At 42.5% G+C, this 17,552-nt stretch overlaps 1 protein-coding gene across 7 annotated transcripts in view; it reads left to right on the top strand.

Moving 5' to 3' along the window:
- CPEB3 (cytoplasmic polyadenylation element binding protein 3) overlaps positions 1-17,552 on the top strand; it is a 207,574-nt gene that overhangs the window by 131,899 nt on the left and 58,123 nt on the right. For all 7 annotated transcript variants that reach the window (XM_056130478.1, XM_056130480.1, XM_056130483.1 and 4 more), the window contains one exon: positions 729-818. In XM_056130478.1, coding sequence (XP_055986453.1) covers positions 729-818 — 90 coding nt within the window. The remainder of the gene's footprint in view (positions 1-728; positions 819-17,552) is intronic.

Raw genomic sequence — 17,552 nt, 5'->3', positions numbered from 1 at the left:
TTTGAGTTAAAATTATATGGGAAATATACATTTATTGCCCTATAACTTTTTGGTGGGGATGTTTGGGCCACACCTGGCAGTGCTCAAGGATTACTCCTGGCTCTGCACTAAGGAGTCACTCCTGTGAGCCCACTCCTGTGGGCTCGGAGGACCATATGGGACGCTGGGATTAAATCCAGGCTGGCTGCATGCAAGGCAAGCGCCCTACTCACTGTACTATTGCTCTGGCTTCAGCATATTTTGAATATTTTGTATAGCTTTTTCTTTTTTCTAAAGCAGAAAAACTCTATTTTTGGAATCTTTTTACTTTATCTAGAGGTCACCTTAATGTCATATTTGTGTTCCCAAATTCTTTACTGGCAGTTTATGGAAATGAATTATAGCGAGGAACACATTCTTCATGGTTAATTGTGGTTAGCCAAAAGTATCTCCCAATAAATGGTATTTTGGGCCAGCGATGCGATTCAGATGGCGAGCATATGCTTGGGTTTAACCCTCTACACTGCCTGAGTGGCCCTAATGACCGCTGAGCACCTGAACGCGTAGCACTCAAAGCAATATCATAACTAGCTTTTTAAATGCTTTTTTTTCACATAATAGGTTTGACTTCTATTAAAAATGCTATAAATGTAGATAACTCAGTATTATTTTAAGTAAAAGGACATATTTCGTGCCATTTTGGTTTGCAATATTTCCTCTTTTTCTGATACCTCTTCTATGTTTTGTAGATGAGATCACTGCCAGCTTCCGCAGGTTTGGACCTCTTGTCGTAGACTGGCCTCACAAAGCTGAAAGCAAGTCGTATTTTCCTCCTAAAGGTAATGAACTTAAAATGTCTGCACTGCTTGCCTATTGAAGAGTGGCATGATGGTTCAATAAAAGGCAGCCTTTTTCACTCTTAAAATAGCTGTTGACTTTTTCTACCTTCTCTTATGAAAATATTTAAACTTCGTTTGTGTCTTACTGTTTCCACTTGGAGACTCGCCCTAGGTGCACCCTGGTTATTTCCTAACATCTATTTTACAGATGGTGAGATCACGTGAGTCTGTGACTTATGCAAAGATTTTATTTTTTGAGAGAGTCACGCCTTTGAGGAATGTCAGTAACAGGAGAGGGGAAAAATAGTCAAACTTTATTTGTACCCCATTTTGTTGATCCTATAAATCCCAAATTTGGAAAATCCTGGTGGCTAAAAATGACTATGTATGACATTGTCCTTATTCATAAATATATGTTAATCAACTTAGCCTCTTTAGGGATGTTGATGAATCAAGCAAGCAAGCTCACAGAGAACTTTACATGACCTTGCTTCTCTTATTTTTAATAAACTGATCATTTCTAAGGTCATGAAAATACATGACTTTGTTCATAGTTTGTTATTTCTGTAGCATCTAGGGAATTTTTCTAGTGGTGTTAAATCTGGGTTTGTCCTTGATTTGTTTAGAAGAGGATTTTGGGTTAATGAGTAAATATCCTGATGTTCTGTTGATATGTTTCAATGATGCCTTTCATCTCTAAAGAATTATTTCTTGATATGTATCATTTCGCAATTCATCACAAGGAATTGGAGTCAAAATACCCTTCCTATGCCTTTTGTGGGAATCAGATTGTTCAACCTGTGAAAGACACGTGAATTGCTCTTGTGTCTGGCGTATTAGATTCCTTTATCACCTGGCCTCCTCTTTGTAAATATAGTCTCTAAAAAGTTTGCTCACTAAACAGAAGGTTGCTTTTTTGCCCTTTGAATATTCTTCTGTTAATTCCCTCTAAGAATTTTGTTTTGGTTCACACACAGTGGTGCTTGGAGGATTGCGTGTTCGCTAAGCGTCACACCTGGAGCCTTCTGTGTTCAGCATGTGCTCTAGGCCTTTGAGCTATCTCCCTGCTCCTGTAGGAATTATTTTATCTTTTCCTTTTATTTATTTACTTATTTAAACTTGAGTTGCGGCAGCATGATTAGAGTGGTGCTTATGCTTATGGTGTACATAACTTCTGTCTCCCGACATCCCCCAGAGTGCTCCAGATCCTTCACCCCTGTCCTGGTATCACCTAGTTTACCACTCCCACTCTGCAAGATTGTTTTGGTTTGGTTTGGGGCCGCATCTGGCCAAGATGCATGCCAGAGAGTTGAACTATCTCTGTGGTCCACCTACCTCACAATTTTTTTTGCCGGGATAGGGGTCTGGGGCCCCACTCAGCAGTGCTAAGGGGCTGTTCTTGGCTCTGTGCTTTGGGGTCAGTCTTGGCAGTTCCCGGCAGAATCTACATGCAGTATTAAGAGTCAGATCAGAGTGAGCTACATGCAAGGCAAGCACCTTAACCACTCTACTCGTTCTCTAGTTCCCATACAAAAATTTTTAATGTTCAAAAGAGAGTTTTAGGTGTGGTTCTGAGGTTCGAATCCAAGGACTCATATATGTGGCAGACACTACGTCACTGAACCACATCCCTGGCCCAATGTTATAAAATTAGGTTTTGGGACCGAGGCTATGGCTCTGGTGGTAAAGTCATGCCTAGCTCATTCAAAGCCCTGGGTTTGTTTTCTAGCACTGTGCTGCCTCCTGAGGACACTGCATGTGGTTCTGGTGACCTCTCAGTACCTTTGGGCCCTCAGGTACCACCAGGTGTGACTGATAAAGAATTTTATATTAATCAGAAAACAGTCATCATAGTGATTATTTTAATAAGGAAATGTTCAGTACTTTATGCTTCATGTACATCACAGTGTAAAGAGACATGTTTAATCAGAGTAATAGTATTTCAGCAAATGAGTGAGTTTACCTCATAGTGCTGCCTGTGATATACTCTGTAAAGCCATATGTTTAAGTATCCGTTCCTAATAGTACCCGTTGCATATGCAGGTGAAGACAGTGTTCTTTCATTAAAATAATGTATTTGTCACACTATGTGCACGTAACACACTCCATAAAACTGCATGTGTTAATGATATTTCTGGGACTGAGAAATAGTTCAGGGGTTTAAGACACTTGTCTTGCATAACTGACCCTGGTTTTATTCCTTGCACCACATGGCCTCCCAAATATCATTGTGTCACTGGATACAGACCTAGAGGCCCCATGCACCCGTCTTTTTGGCCCTGGAGGCCCCAAGCACCACCAGGGAGGCCTGAGTAATCCCTGGCAACACAGGACCCAACCGGCATCCTTGGGTCCTTGCATTGACCTCCCAGGCCAGTTTGCTGAGAATCACTGGGAGGAGCCTCCGGGACCTCCTTCTGAATACCACTTGGGAAGCCCCACTCTGTCCCCCATACCGAGAGAGAGAGAGAGAGAGAGAGAGAGAGAGAGAGAGAGAGAGAGAGGAGAGAGAGAGATTTCTAAGAGTGCTAGTTGTAAAGAAAATCATGCCAAGAAAATAATAAAAGTGATTCTAGGGAGGGCCTGGTGCGGTAAAACAGCAGTTAGGGCTCTGGCCTTGCACACAGCTGACCTGGGTATTAATCTCTGGTATTCTATATGGTCCCCTGAAACAACGCCAGGGGTGATTCCTGATCACAGACAGGAATAACCTTTGAGAACCCAGGATTTGGGCCCCCAAACAAAACAAAGAAAGAATTGATTGTGGGGGCTAAGGAGATGACTGAAGAACCATGTGAAAATGAGTGCTTTGCATGCAGAGGTCAGACTTCCGTCCCCAGCGCCACAGTATCTCCCAGAGAGAAGGATCACCATGCACTGAGGCTTCCGAAAATAATTCTAGGGACAAGGGTGTAGTCATCATTAAAACATTTGCGAAGCATGGGTTACGAGGCCCTGCATCGTAGAAGGGGTTGCGGTGGGTGGAACGATCCTGTGATAAAAGGTACTAGATGGTCATTGTAAAAAATCAAGAAGATACCTATTCCATGTCGTCATGTTCATAGAAAATTGACCCTGATATACCTTTAGTAAAGCTTATTGCTATGATTTACTGAATCATTCGTGTGCTCTTCTCTTATATCTCACATACAGATTTGTATTTAAAAGCTTTCAGTTAGATCACACTCTGTATGCTACTTAATAACCTTCATTCCCCACCCTACCCCAGAAAAATCAGCTTTTTTCTAGCAGAGACCTACATTATTGTTAATGGCCTATTAATCAGGCCCATTGAAGGATATTTAAGTTGTTTCTGAGTTGTTTTCTCTCGTGCATCATGCTTCAGTGAACGCTTTGGGCCCTTTACCTTTCCCCCTGTTAGGGTTACCTCTGTGTGTATTTCCAGAAGTCAGGGACTTGTTTGTTCCCATCTCCAAGCTGCCCTCAGGAAAGGTAACACACATCATTGTAGGGTCCTATGGGAAATCCCTCTTTCTCGTTCTCGCTGGTCTAATGCTTAAAATAACGTTTTTTAGGAAAATCCCCCCCTTTCCCCCTTTGTTGACCCTTTGAATATAATGTTTTGCTTTTTCACTTGAACATCTCATTTTGTCTCTGGAATTTATTATGAAATAAAGGACAGAAAAAGGACCCAGTTTTCTATTTTGCTTGCTGCAGTTTTTTCTCATTTATTTGATTCATTAGAATTAAGTTTTGATCAGAAGGACCATTCCTCAGTTACTCAGTTAACTGTGTCCTCAGTTACTCAGCAGAATACAGTGTTTTCTCAGAGCTGCTCTGTCTAGTACGACAATAGCCACTAACCACAGGGAGCTAATGAGCATTGGAACTGTGACAAAGTCAAATCGAGATCAGCTATAAGTATAAAATTTACTGGACTTTTTTTTTTTTTTTAAGGAACTCAATACCTACAGAAACAGGAGAGAGAGTATGTAAGAGACTATTATGTCTCTACAGATCTCTTTATAGAAACTTAACTGACTAGTGCCTGGAGGAGCTCAGATAGTTGTTCACTTAGTTTCTGGGACATAAAGTGGCAAAATTAGCAGCTTCTTTCAGAGGAAGAATCTGCATTTGCAAATCCAGCTGATGATTAAATCAAATGCTTTCCACTAATGTGACTATTTGGCAGTTATATCCAGAAAATGAAACTGTCATCGTTGATGTATCTTTGCCTATCATTTTCTATAATTTCACAAACATGAACTTATATTTCACCTGCTTAATGATTCTGATATTTTGTGCAAAATATTTTAGATAGACCTAATCTTAATATTTAATCATTTATGTAATAACTCGATGTATGTATCTTTGCATATCATTTTCTATAATTTCATAAACTTATTTCATTTATTTAATAATTAAAAATTACATATTTTATAATGTTTATAAAATGGCCATCATTTTCTCCTTGTCTTCTCATTTCCTAGATAAGTATATTTGTTTCTCTCAGAAACTCAATCATTTCTGAATTACTTTTTCTTATAGGAAGTCCAGCTCTAATGAAAATATTGAGGAAAAGTTTCCTGAAATTGTACCCACACCTTTTTTTTAGTTCTGAACTAGGAGAGTATTTCTTGTCTCCATTTTGTCAATATTCTTTTAAATATGATACTGAGAAAGTCAAGAGAGAATAAGCCCTTCTGGGTGTGGTCCCCAAACAAAACAAGAAACATAATACCTCCTCTTGCTATCTCTGCTTTTCCTTAAACTCCAGTAATTCAGATGCGTGCCTTCTTGGAAATGTTTCTCTTACCTGCTGTACCTTTCTTCAGGTCACCTCAGGGTGATCACTAGGTAGGGTTTGCTAGCATTTTAGGGTTAGATAAAAATAAAAAGCAAACAAGACACTATTCACTCCTGTGATTCTTGCCTTTTTCCTTAGAGTGTATAGGTCCAAAGGAATGATCGTAAACATAATCGTAAGCATAATAAACATAGTTGTAACTCATCCAGCAGCACACCTGTGCCGATATGGAAGACTGGCAAAACCATGATCATTTCAGTAGACTAAGGAGAACTTTAAGCCCATGTAGAGAATAGTGGTCAGCCATGTGGACACTTTCTTCAGTGTTGCATGTAGCAGACTGGGAGATGGTGGACACTTGGGCTTCCTCCAGAACCAGGGTTATTGAGGCCTTTGACCATGGAAGGTGTGCAGAACTGTCTGGGCCTGGGTCGGTTGGTCTGGCCACCATAGCAGGTGATTGGTGTTCTCCAGGAAGGCACGGGGGTCACAATGGAGATCTTCTGATCTGTTCTAAGACATCAGGAACTCCTGGTCCTGTGGGGGGGGGATAAATTAGTCAGCTCATCACAGAGCAGGCAGGCACAGCTAATGAGCTGTGATAAATTCCCCAATAGGAAGATAGAGTGCAAGTGAGGGGTCTTAAGCAGAGGGCACCCACTAAGAATGGAGCCGGAGAGACCTTCTCCTCGATGGCAGTTAAGCAGACATGGCAACAAGGAGTTAGAAGGCAGATTATTTTTTCCTTCTCTCAGTTGGTCTAAGCCTCTTGAGCGTAGATTCGAAGGCGTTTGTGCAGAAGGAGGATGGATTTGGAACAAGTAGAAATTATCAGCTGGAAATATTTTCAAATGGCTGTTGATAAAAATAAGGCGGTCTTACTTTGTGTTTTCTCCGTTTAGTTTTAGTGGTGAAAGGGAATCCAGCTCTAATGAAAATACTGAGGATAAGTTTCCTGAAATTGTACCTACACAATTTTTTAGTTCTGGGATAGTTGAGTTGAAATTATGAGTCCTGCAAAGAGAAGGTCTCCCCAAAGTTAGGGCCTAAAAACATTCTTACAGGGTACTGATCTGCTTTATGTTTATAATAGTTTTGAATCGGGGAGTAAATGAAAAGGCTCACTTATGACAGCAGGATCGAACTTGTAACAGAAGTCTTAGATCCTTGGGCCACAGATCATAGAGTCTGGGAATATCGCTCCTCTGAGTATGTGTCAAACTTCCACCTGTCTAGGACTATCTACTTGGCTTTGTGGAGGTTCATGAGAAAAGACACTTTGTCTTGAGACATCTATACTTTCCACAGGGAGAAATGGAACCGCAGGTGGAAAACATGAAGTAATGGTAACAAGTGTGACTCTCGAGTTAGTAATAGAGCTCAGCGGTTGAGCATATGTGAGGTTCTGTACCTGGTGAAAGGAAGGGAGGGAGGGAGGAAAGGAAGAAGGAAAGAAGGTTGGTTCTAAAGCCTGGGAGATAGCTCAGATGACGGGAGCACGTGCTTGACTTGCCAGGGCCCCGGGTTCAGTATCTAGCATTACTTAGTCTTCCTAGCACTGTCAGATATACCTCCACTGGGGAGGCTCTTGCCCTGTGCCAAAGCATGGATGTTGATGCTCAATTTGCTGGGCTACCCCACTTATTAATTTTAGGCCATAAGCATGCTGTTTAACCTTTCTGTGCCTTAGTTGCACTGCCTGCAAAAAATAACAAATACTAGTACTACCTACTGCAAAAAATTATGATGAAGAATAAAATGAGTAAATCTGTGTGGAGTGCTTAAAATAGTCCCTGCATTTGGTGGGTACTACAGAAAGTGGTATAATTTCTATTAAAATTCAAGTAACCTTATGGTTACTGATAAGTGAGCAACCATGTTTTTCAGACATTCAGAAGAACAGAGTACAGAGTTACTGTGAACAGCAGGCTGTGAGAGACCATGATCTGAAAAGGTAGGCAGGAATAGAATAGGTGGAAATTGCAAGGAATTGGAATTATAATCATTAAGATGGCTAACATTTATTGAGGGTTTGCTATAGTCAGGCAGAAGGTTACTGTTTTCTGTGCTTACCCAAGTCCACAAGGTAAACATACTTATGTTCTCCATTTAACAGAGGAAGAACTGGGTTTAGAAAAGGGTAATTTTCTACCATCTGGTCATTTGGGCTAAATAGTGGAATTGCTCTTTGAACCCAAACAGAGCTGATCTCAGATCCCAAGAGTCTTAAATATACACTGTACAAATGTCATTTAGGAATAAATGTTGCCCAGACGTAGGTGTATTCAAGATAGACTTGAAGTTGGGATTATGTGGTGGTTTGATCACCAGGCCTAGGATTTGGGTCAAGTTCTGGTGATTAAGAGTACAATCGTGGAGCCAGGGGAGTGGCCCAGAGTCTTGGATTGCTTGTTTTGCATGTGGGAACCCCAGAGTCCATCTCTGGCACCACACAGTTCCCCAAGCACTATTGCGAGTAGCCTCTGAGCACTGCTGTTTGTGGAAGAGAGAAAGAGAGAGCCCAGGCTTTAGAGTAAGCTACTTGGATTCCTGGTTATAGTGTATCATAATATTATAATAATAATCTGGACTGATTATTTTTTCTAAATCTTCCTTTTTATAACATTAAAATAATAATGATAATAACTGCTTCCAGTTTATGATTAGATGAGAAAATGCAGGTAGAGTACTGTTGTAGTACCTAGATATAATTGATATCTTTACTTTGAAGTTTTAAGGGCTGCACCTGGTGATACTTTGGGCTCACTCCTAGCATGGTGTCCAGGGCTTGCTCCAGGCAGTGCGAGGGAAATTTTTGGGCCAAACCCAGGCACCATGAATGCTCACCCTTTTGAGTGAAGGCTTTTCTATGTTGTTTTTTGGCTCATGCACAGGGGTGCTCAGGGTTTACTTCTGGCTCTGTTCTCAGGGATCATTCCTGGCTCAGGGGACCATATGGGGTGCCTGGGATTGAGTCCAAGTTAGCCACATGCAAAGCAAGCATCCCACCTGCTCACTGTGCTATCATTTGGACCCTGAATGCTATTTTTTAAGGCAAGGAAATATTGGGGAGTTTATATGTTTGCTTTTTTAGCCAGAGTTAGAAAAACCATTTTGCTTTTTCTATTAAGCCCACCCTGCTGGAGCAATAGCACAGCGGGTAGGGCGTTTGCCTTACAAGCGGCCAACATGGCCGACCCGAGTTCGATTCCTCCGCCCCTCTCGGAGAGCCCGGCAAGCTACCGAGAGTATTCGATATGCCAGACACAGTAACAATAAAGTCTTCAATGGAGACGTTACTGGGCCCGCTCGAGCAAATCGACGATCAACGGGAGGGCCTTTACCTTTTTATTAAGCCCACAATCAGGAATGACTGAAGACCAAGGTATTGCCTAGAAAATTACTAGAAGAGAGAGGTGAATCTTAGTGGTAAGGCTAGATCATGATCGTGTTAGTAAGAGGATAGTAAACACCATCCATTGAGCAAAAAGAAGCATTGCACTATTGGATATAGGGGTATCAGGAGAAAACCAGCTTGATATAACAATGATTTACTTAAAGACATGTCATATTTAGTTACTAAACTTTAGTGTGTTCTTGTATCTAACCATAGAAGAAATTCCCAATGGACAACTGAAATTACAGTTAGAGATTTTTGGGGAAAAGAATAGGGGACTGGAAATACATACTTCTTGAGAGTAATATTTATAGAGAGGAAGGAGACGAAAGTGAGAATCAGGTAATGTTAGTAACCAGAAGGAAGTTGACAAGACCATGGAGGGACTGGGTCTGCATTTGTGAATCTGGAGGCTAAGGAAAGAAACTTTGGAGAAATAATATAGGGGCTAAGGTGCTTGCCTTGCATGCGACCAACTCAAGTTTCAACCCCAGCACTGCTTGGTCCCCAACCACAGCCAGGCACAACCCCCGAACATACAGTCAGGTGTAGACCTCATGCAGTGCAGAGTATGAACCCAAAAAGGGAAAGAAACTTCAAGAAAGAATAGTCACAGCACCATTATGTATTGCAAGGACATTGAGCAGAACTTCAGGGAACAGAGATAGGTATGGCCCTCTGTCAAATGTGTGAGCAAGTAATTGTTATTGTGAACCTAGTCTTGGCCCTGAATTTTATAATGAAGCAATAAAACCAGAACAAGGCAACCTGGTTTGTAGTTCACAAGTATTAATTTTTTAAAAAGCAGTAAGAACAGTCCTGCACCAGAGAGGTAGTACAAGAGTTGGGGCTCTTGCCTTGCATGTGACTCATCTAGGTTTGTATCCTAGAAACTGCATAATCATACCCTGAGCACTGCCAAAGGTCATGTGTTGCCTGGATAGCCCCTGAGCATGATTGGGTGTAACCCCCAAGGGGGGGAGGGAGAGAGAGAAAGAGAGAGAGAGGAGAGGGAAGAGAGAGAGCGCTCTTATCTCCTCAATCGAACAACAGTCATACTTTTTCTCTTTCCTTTGGGTCTGTGTTCTTATATATCTTTGGAAGGATACAATAATAGCTGTGGTACAATATTCTGTTTTCCTTTTTCCCTTTCACGTTTGTACATAATTTTTTTTAACAATTTAGGAGAGATTGCCTAAAGTATTTACAACAGCCACTGCAGGAATTGTTCCCAACATATTTCAAATAATTACAGTTTATGTTGTGTGCAAGTGTTGATTTCTTTTGAGCTTGGGACTGAAGACAGATCTCATTCTTTCATACTCTCTCTCTGCTACCAATTTCTATATATGCCTCTATTAAAATGGTTATTTTGCTACCAATTTCTGTGCATGCCTCCATAAAGATGAATTTTAGGGGCCAGAGCGATAGGACAGTCGGCAAGGTGTTTCCTTGCACACAAGGCAGATGTGAGTTTGATCCCCAGCACCACATTTGTCCCCCAAGCCCTGAGCACTGCTGGGTGTGGCCCCACCCCACAAAAGATGACTTTCAGAGGGGTGGGGGAGGAGAGGAAGAGGTTGCCTAAGGAGCAGGAGATGTGATTCAACACTGGAACACTGACACCATCGTGCATGTGTGAGTCTCAGGTTATGATCCTTAGCGCTGCAAAAATTGTAATAATAATCACTGTCACTGTCCTCCGATTGTTCATCAGTTTGCTTGAGCAGGCGCAGTAACATCTCCATTGTGAGACTTGTTGTAACTGTTTGGCATATCGAATACATCATGGGTAGGTTGCCAGGCTTTGCCGTGCGGGTGAGATACTCTCGGTAGCTTGCCGGGCTCTCCAAGAGGGGTGGAGGAATCGAACCTGGGTGGGCCTAGTCGGCTCTGTGCAAGGCAAACGCCCTACCGCTGTGTTATTGCTCCAGCCCTTTTGTACTTTTCAGTTCTAGTTCTTTAGTACTACTTCAAATTAGGGGTGTAGTTTTGTGAGACAAGAAAGGCCCCAGCGCAGAAGCTTTGATAGAGCCAAGCGTGATGGAGGTTGTGCTGGCAGCGGCAGGCTGCGGGATCTGAACAATGGGAGCGATTCATGGTCCCCCATGGTTTCACGACACAGTTCTCTGCATGTATGGCTCTCTCTGTGCCTCTGATGGGCAAACTGTTTTTCTCATGTTTCTAGTTGAATTCCAGGGAGACAGAATCGGGTTGGCCCGGTTTATCTTTTAACATCTAACTGTGACAGGAGCCACCCTAAACCATAGTGACCTTAGAATCCTTGACAATTTAATAAAAGAAATAAAACAGCTCCGTTCTGCTTCCTTGAGCACGGGGCTGTTGAGGCTCGGAGATATGAAGATACATTGGGCATGACATGATTTTATAATCAGATAAGTTGGGCACAGCCAACCTCTCTGTAGGCTTGTTGTCTCCTAGAAAAAAACCTCTCCGTAGCCTCATAATCTCCTGGGAAAATTGGTAATCCAGATCCAAAGGGGTTGTCCCTGGAGCCACAACATAAGCATGTCTTCACACCCCAACTTATCCCCCTGTGCTGAGCTAAAGTTCCTGACTACAGCAAGTCTTGCTCCTCTGGGGCTGAGCTCCAGGAGTCGCCCTGCTTTCTCCTGGGCACAGCTGTACCGCCAGTCTTGCCAGGGGCCTTCAGAGCAGAGGCAAGGATAACGGCCACCTGCATATGTTGGACAGGAGATTAGCCACGTGGCTCAGAATTGGGAGGTGCTGGCAGGAGAGTGGAAGAGGCTGCTCGCCTCCATGCATTCAAATATCCCACATCAGTCTTGGCACCAGGAGCTCGAGGCCCAGGTGCTTTGCCAGGGGACCAGGAACGCTGAGCAGGCATGGAGACTTCATGAGCGTGACCCAGGCTGTGCCCTCTGATGATTCCCTACACCTGAAGTCTGTGAGTCTGAGTGGCCATTTCCCTGGGCAATCAGTTGTCTCCGCTACATGAAAGGTGACTTGACATTTATTCCTGTGACCAAGGTCATGTAGATCTGGAAGTTTGTCTATTTATTTTAGTTTGGGGACCACACACGGCTATGCGCAGGACACTTATGTGATGCCGGCTCTGCACTTGGGATCATTTCTGGCAGGACTCAGGGGACTATGTGGGGTGTTGGGGATTGAACACAGGTTGGCTGCATATGAGACCAGTGCCCTGATTTATAAACTTCCACATCAGCCCCTAGATGTGGAAGTTTGTAAAACATGAAATTGGGATGTTAACCTGGGATTCTTGCTGACTTTGAGCCAACCAGCTAAGGAGATTGCTGACTTGAAGAATTGGGGAAAGTGCTCTACTTCAGATGTTTAAGTATAGGTCCTTATGGGGCCTAGGGAGATGGCTCAAAGGACTAGAGCACAGATTTTTGCATATGGGAGGCCCAGGTTTGATCTCAGAAATCTCTTGTTCCCCTGCGCACTCCTGGGTGTGACCTCCAAGCACTATTCCAGGACTATCTCCTGAGCACTGCTAAGTGTATCCCTCCCCCACACTCCACCCCCAAATGAAGAACCAGCTATCCCACTAGCCAAACAATCAAAAACTAGATTATTATGAATTTGCAGTAGGCTGGATTCATGGCATCTATTATTTTTTTTCCTTCACTGTCTCCAAATCAGGCTTTGGAGAGGAAAGTTTTCAAGCTCCACATTTTTTTCCCGTTAGCATAACTTGAACGGAAATAAGTCAGGTTGTTTTAGGTCCAGATTCTAGGTTTTTTCATCATTCAAATTATATAAACCAATCAAGCTGGGAAGCTAAAAAGTTTCAACTTCTACTTTTATCTTTTATTGTGTATAAAATTTTAAACAAAAAACTACAAAACTTAACTGAAGTATTTATTTATGGCGGCAGAGAGAGAGAAAACAGCAGATAAGTGCTTATGATGCACACGGCCAGGCCTAGTGGGGTTTGATCCTGGGCACCACCAGGGATGATTCCTGAGCACTGAGCCAAAAGTAAGCCCTGAACACTGCCAGATGTGGCACAAATCTTTAGTGCCAAAAAACAAAACAAAACAAAATATCATTTATTATTTGGTGAGAAATATTTTCTTTCTATTAATTTTTTTTAAGTAACAGTTAATGAGAGTATAAATGTTTATGTTTTAAGAATACAGTGTGATCACACCAGGCTCAACTCCACAAAACCTACCAGTATTCATCTGCCACAGCTCATCGGACCCTTCCTTCCTCTCTTCTAACTCACTCTGTTGTCACTGCCTAAGAATTTGTTTTCATTGGATATTATCTGTTCTCCCCTTTGGTTTATTTATATACGATCTGTGAGAACATTAAGTGTGTGTCTTTCTAATTTTTTGTTAAACATGGTTCCTTCCAGTTCTATTCATGTAACAGAAAGCAAGACATTTCATCAGGTATATGATTGTTTCCAGGTCTTGCCTGTTGGATATTTATATCCTATCTGCAATGAACACGGGTGTGCATCTATCTCTTTGAATTAGTTTTTTTGTGTTCTTGGGATTGATGCATGTGAATGGAATTGCTAGCTTATTTGATGGTTCTGTTTTTAATTTTTTTGTTTGTTTTGGGGCCACACCTTACAATATTCAGGTTATTCCTGGCTCTGCTTTCAGGGATTACTCCTGGCACAGCTTTTGGGATTGTATAGCATTACAGGCAACACCCTATCTGCTGTACCTACTGTACTATCTCTCTCGCGCCTGTTCTTAATTTTTTTGAGAAGTCCCCATAGTATTTTCCATGGAGGTTGAGTCAATTTACATTCCTACTCCAATGAATGATGGTTCCTTTTTCATTGAATTCTCACCAATACTTGTCTCTGGGTTATTTTTTTTTTATTTTTTATTTTTTATTTTTTTGCTCTTTGGGTCACACCCTGTGTTGCACAGGGGTTACTACTGGCTCATGCACTCAGGAACTACTCCTGGCAGTGCTCGGGGGACCATATGGGATGCTTGGAATCGAACCCAGGTCATCCGCATGCAAGACAAATGCCCTACCCACCGTGCTGTTGCTCCAGTTCCCCTGGCTTCTTTTGATACACACCATTTTCAGTGATGTAAAATGATACATCATTGTTGCTTGATTTGCATTTCCCTGATAATCAGTGATGATGAGCATTTTTTCGTGTGTCTCTTGGTCATCTGTCATCTTGGAGCAGTTGACCTTATTGTCATTATTATTTTATTGTGGGGCCACACCCAGCAGTGCTCAGGGATTCTTCCTGGTTCTGAGCCCAGGGATCACTCCTAATGGGCTCAGGGAACCATATATGGTGCCAGGGATCAAATCCTGGCTGGCTGCCTGCAAAGCAGGCACCCTACCATCGTACTATCACACTGGCCACATTATTATTTTTAAGTATAGAATCCTGACTTACGCTCTTTTGTGAATTATGACTCCTATATTTTAATATTTAAATTTTTCATTCCCAAGATTTTCTTGTAAAAATCATAAAAGTTTACCAATGAGCAAATTTCTCATTTTGTCCGCTTCTGATAGAAAAAGTAGCACCCTCTCTGTTGCTTTTAAAAGCTTAATACATGCTTGTTTTCAACTGTTCAGTTAAAACACCTTCCAGCATTATATTAAAGAAGAACTGTAAACTAGTTTTTGATTTCAGAGTATTTATAATTTGAGGACCAAAAGAAAGCAGTAGGCAGTAGGCAAGTCCAAGTCACAGGACAAAGTCTGAGCAGACAGATAAATAACAGAGACATCCTGTAATTTGTCACGGCCACTGTGAGGGGTACAAACAAAGCATAAGTAGAAGCATTAAGAATTCTTGAGGCCACGGTGGTAGTACAGCAGGTATAGCACTTGCCTTGCACGTAGCCAATCCAGGTTTGATCGTCAGCATCCCATATGGTCCCTCCAAGAACCACTAAGACTAATTCCTGAATGCATAGCCAGGAGTAACGCCTGAGAACCGCTTGGTATGGTTTCCCCCGCCCCCCACCCCCCCAAAAAGTTTTTTTTTTTTTCATTAGGGGAGCCAGAGCAATAGTACAGTGAGTGGATTCTTGCCTTGTGTGCAGCCAACCTGGGATTGCTACTCAGCACTACATATGGTCCCCTGGGCACCACCAGGAGCTCCATGGGGGATTGAATCCAGGTCTGCCATGTGTAATACAAGCACCTTACTCACTGTTCTATTTCATCAGCCTGTAATTTTTACAAGAGAATTCATCAGAGGTATATTCAAGTACAAGGAAGAGAAGAAACTAGGTTGTCAGAGTTCAGGCAGTATGCAGCAGGGTAGGCTAAGTTTCAGCTATAGGGAAGGGTCTAACTGAGTTAAAATACAGAAATTGCCAATTGTTTGATACCGAACGAGGGAGGGCAACAAGTACCAGGGCAAAAGCTGGGTGTGTGTGTGGAAGTGGTAGGTGTGAACACCAGTAAGTAATCTGTCTGCCTTCACATGACACACTGAGCAAGTTACTCAGTTTCTTAACCTCAGTTCATTCATCTGAGCTAATACTTCTTATTGGGTTATTAGAGGGATTATAATGATAGTACACCTAAGTACCAACGTAGTACTTAGGCTTAATGGGCGTTAAACAATATTAGTGTCCTTTCCCCTGATGAAAATGTGAGGCTCAACAAGAATAAACAGCCTGACTAGTTTGACCAGTTCCCTCCCACGGTCCCAGTTCTGGTCTCAGCTTTCTTGGTCAGGTGCTCGTTAGAACTGTGACTAGATGTCAGATTGGCAGATTTCACAAGGACCTCTTTATATAGGGAATGTGTGGTTATGTAAACAGAGCAGATTTTAGCCAAAATGCCCCCGGTCACTCTGCAGGCCTTTACTAAGAACACAGGAAGTAGCTTGCCACTTTGCAATTCTGAGGTTATTTTATCCATTAGACTTTGTTTTTTGCACCACACCCATTGGTACTCAGGGCTTGCTTCCAGTTTCGTACTCAGGGATCATTCATCACCGATCTTGGGGGAGGGGGGACGAGGGACATATGAGGGTACCATAAATCAAATCTGGGTCAACTACATGCAAGCAAGCTCCTTGCCCAGTATACTATCTCTCCCACCCTCCCTGATTTCTTCTATCCTTGTTATCACTGTAAGATATTTCTGTTTTAAGTCCAATTTTTAAAAATACATTTAAAAAATACTTTTTAAGGATCCTTAACGCATTGTCCCTAGATTAGAGTTTTCTATGTCCTTATACTCATTTATAAATTCCTTGAGAACAAAGACTCCCTCACATCTATATTCTCTGCAGTATGTAAGGATACGGGCTGGAGCAACAGCACAGCGGGTAGGGCATTTGCCTTGCATGTGGCCAACCCGGGTTCGATTCCTCCATCTCTCATGGAGAGCCCGGCAAGCTACCGAGAGTATCCCACCCGCACGGCAGAGCCTGGCAAGCTACCGTTGTGTATTTAATATGCCAAAAACAGTAACAGTAACCTAAGGGCATAAAGAGTCCGTCCATCTTGGAGATGATCTGGTCTCATCCGAGAGGAAAATGCTAAGGAATCTGGTCCATTTACTACGTGTTCGCTCTCTCTCGGTAGCAGGCAGGGGGACTCATGAACTACTTTGTCTTTTCTCATCCATTGTCCCTCATGAACTCTGCTCCCTGTTCCCCAGCCAACCCTTTGATCCTTCTAAACCTTGGTCTGTGCTCTTTCCCATACTTCCTGGAAAAGTAATTATCCTCTAGCTCAGAGGCAGCCTTTGCTCTGTGACTTTCCTTCAGGCTTTGGCACCTCTGCTCCATTTGTCTCTCCTGTGTTCTGAAGTCAGCCAACCCCCTCCCCACGCCCCACTGGAGCGCTTGTGTGTTGTTTTTTAGTCATTTATTTCCAGGGCAAGGTTCTTTCTTGGCTTATTCATCCTTGTAGTTTCAGTCTCTGCATCATGTCTTAAAGCTTCTAAGTTTGTGTGTGTGTGTGTGTGTGTGTGTGTGTTTATAAATTAAATCTCAATAGTAGACTCCTAAGGCAAACTAGGTTAAGTCCCCTGACCTGAAACCAAGGTCAGAGAGGTTGTTTGAAGCAGCCTTTCTGTGCCAAAAAAAGTCTGAACTTGGACAGCTCTGGCTGGGAGGTGTCCTTCGGGGCTCCCCAGAGAGGTCACGGGGAATCAGGGGCTTCTGTGGGAGGGAGTTTTGTCTCTCTCGGTCTGTCTTCTCTCACTTTGTCAAAAACTATCCTGAGGTCAGCCACCACTTTCCCAAATTAACCAAATGATTTTGGAATCTGTTAAAGATTCTCATTTCAAGTCATCACGGTGATGCTCATTTTATTTATTTATTTTTGTCTGTTTGGGTTTTTTGGCCACATCCAGCAGTGCTCAGGGCTTACTTCTGGCACTGTGCTCAAGGATCCCTCCTGGCGAGCTCAGGGAACCATATGGGGTACCCAAATCAAACCCAGTAGGCCACATGCAACTCTGCCTGCTATAATATTGCTCTGGCCACAGCGTCTTCTCTTTCTTTTTTTTTAAAAAAAATGCACATATATGTAGCACACAGAGCCCAAGCATGTGTGTTCCAGCCAATTATCACAGCAGCAGCAAGAGAGAGAAG

This window comes from Sorex fumeus, unplaced genomic scaffold, assembly GCF_029834395.1.
Source record: "Sorex fumeus unplaced genomic scaffold, SorFum_2.1 ptg000078l, whole genome shotgun sequence".
Taxonomy (NCBI): Eukaryota; Metazoa; Chordata; class Mammalia; order Eulipotyphla; family Soricidae; genus Sorex; species Sorex fumeus.
This window is presented reverse-complemented; position numbering and strand designations above follow the sequence as displayed.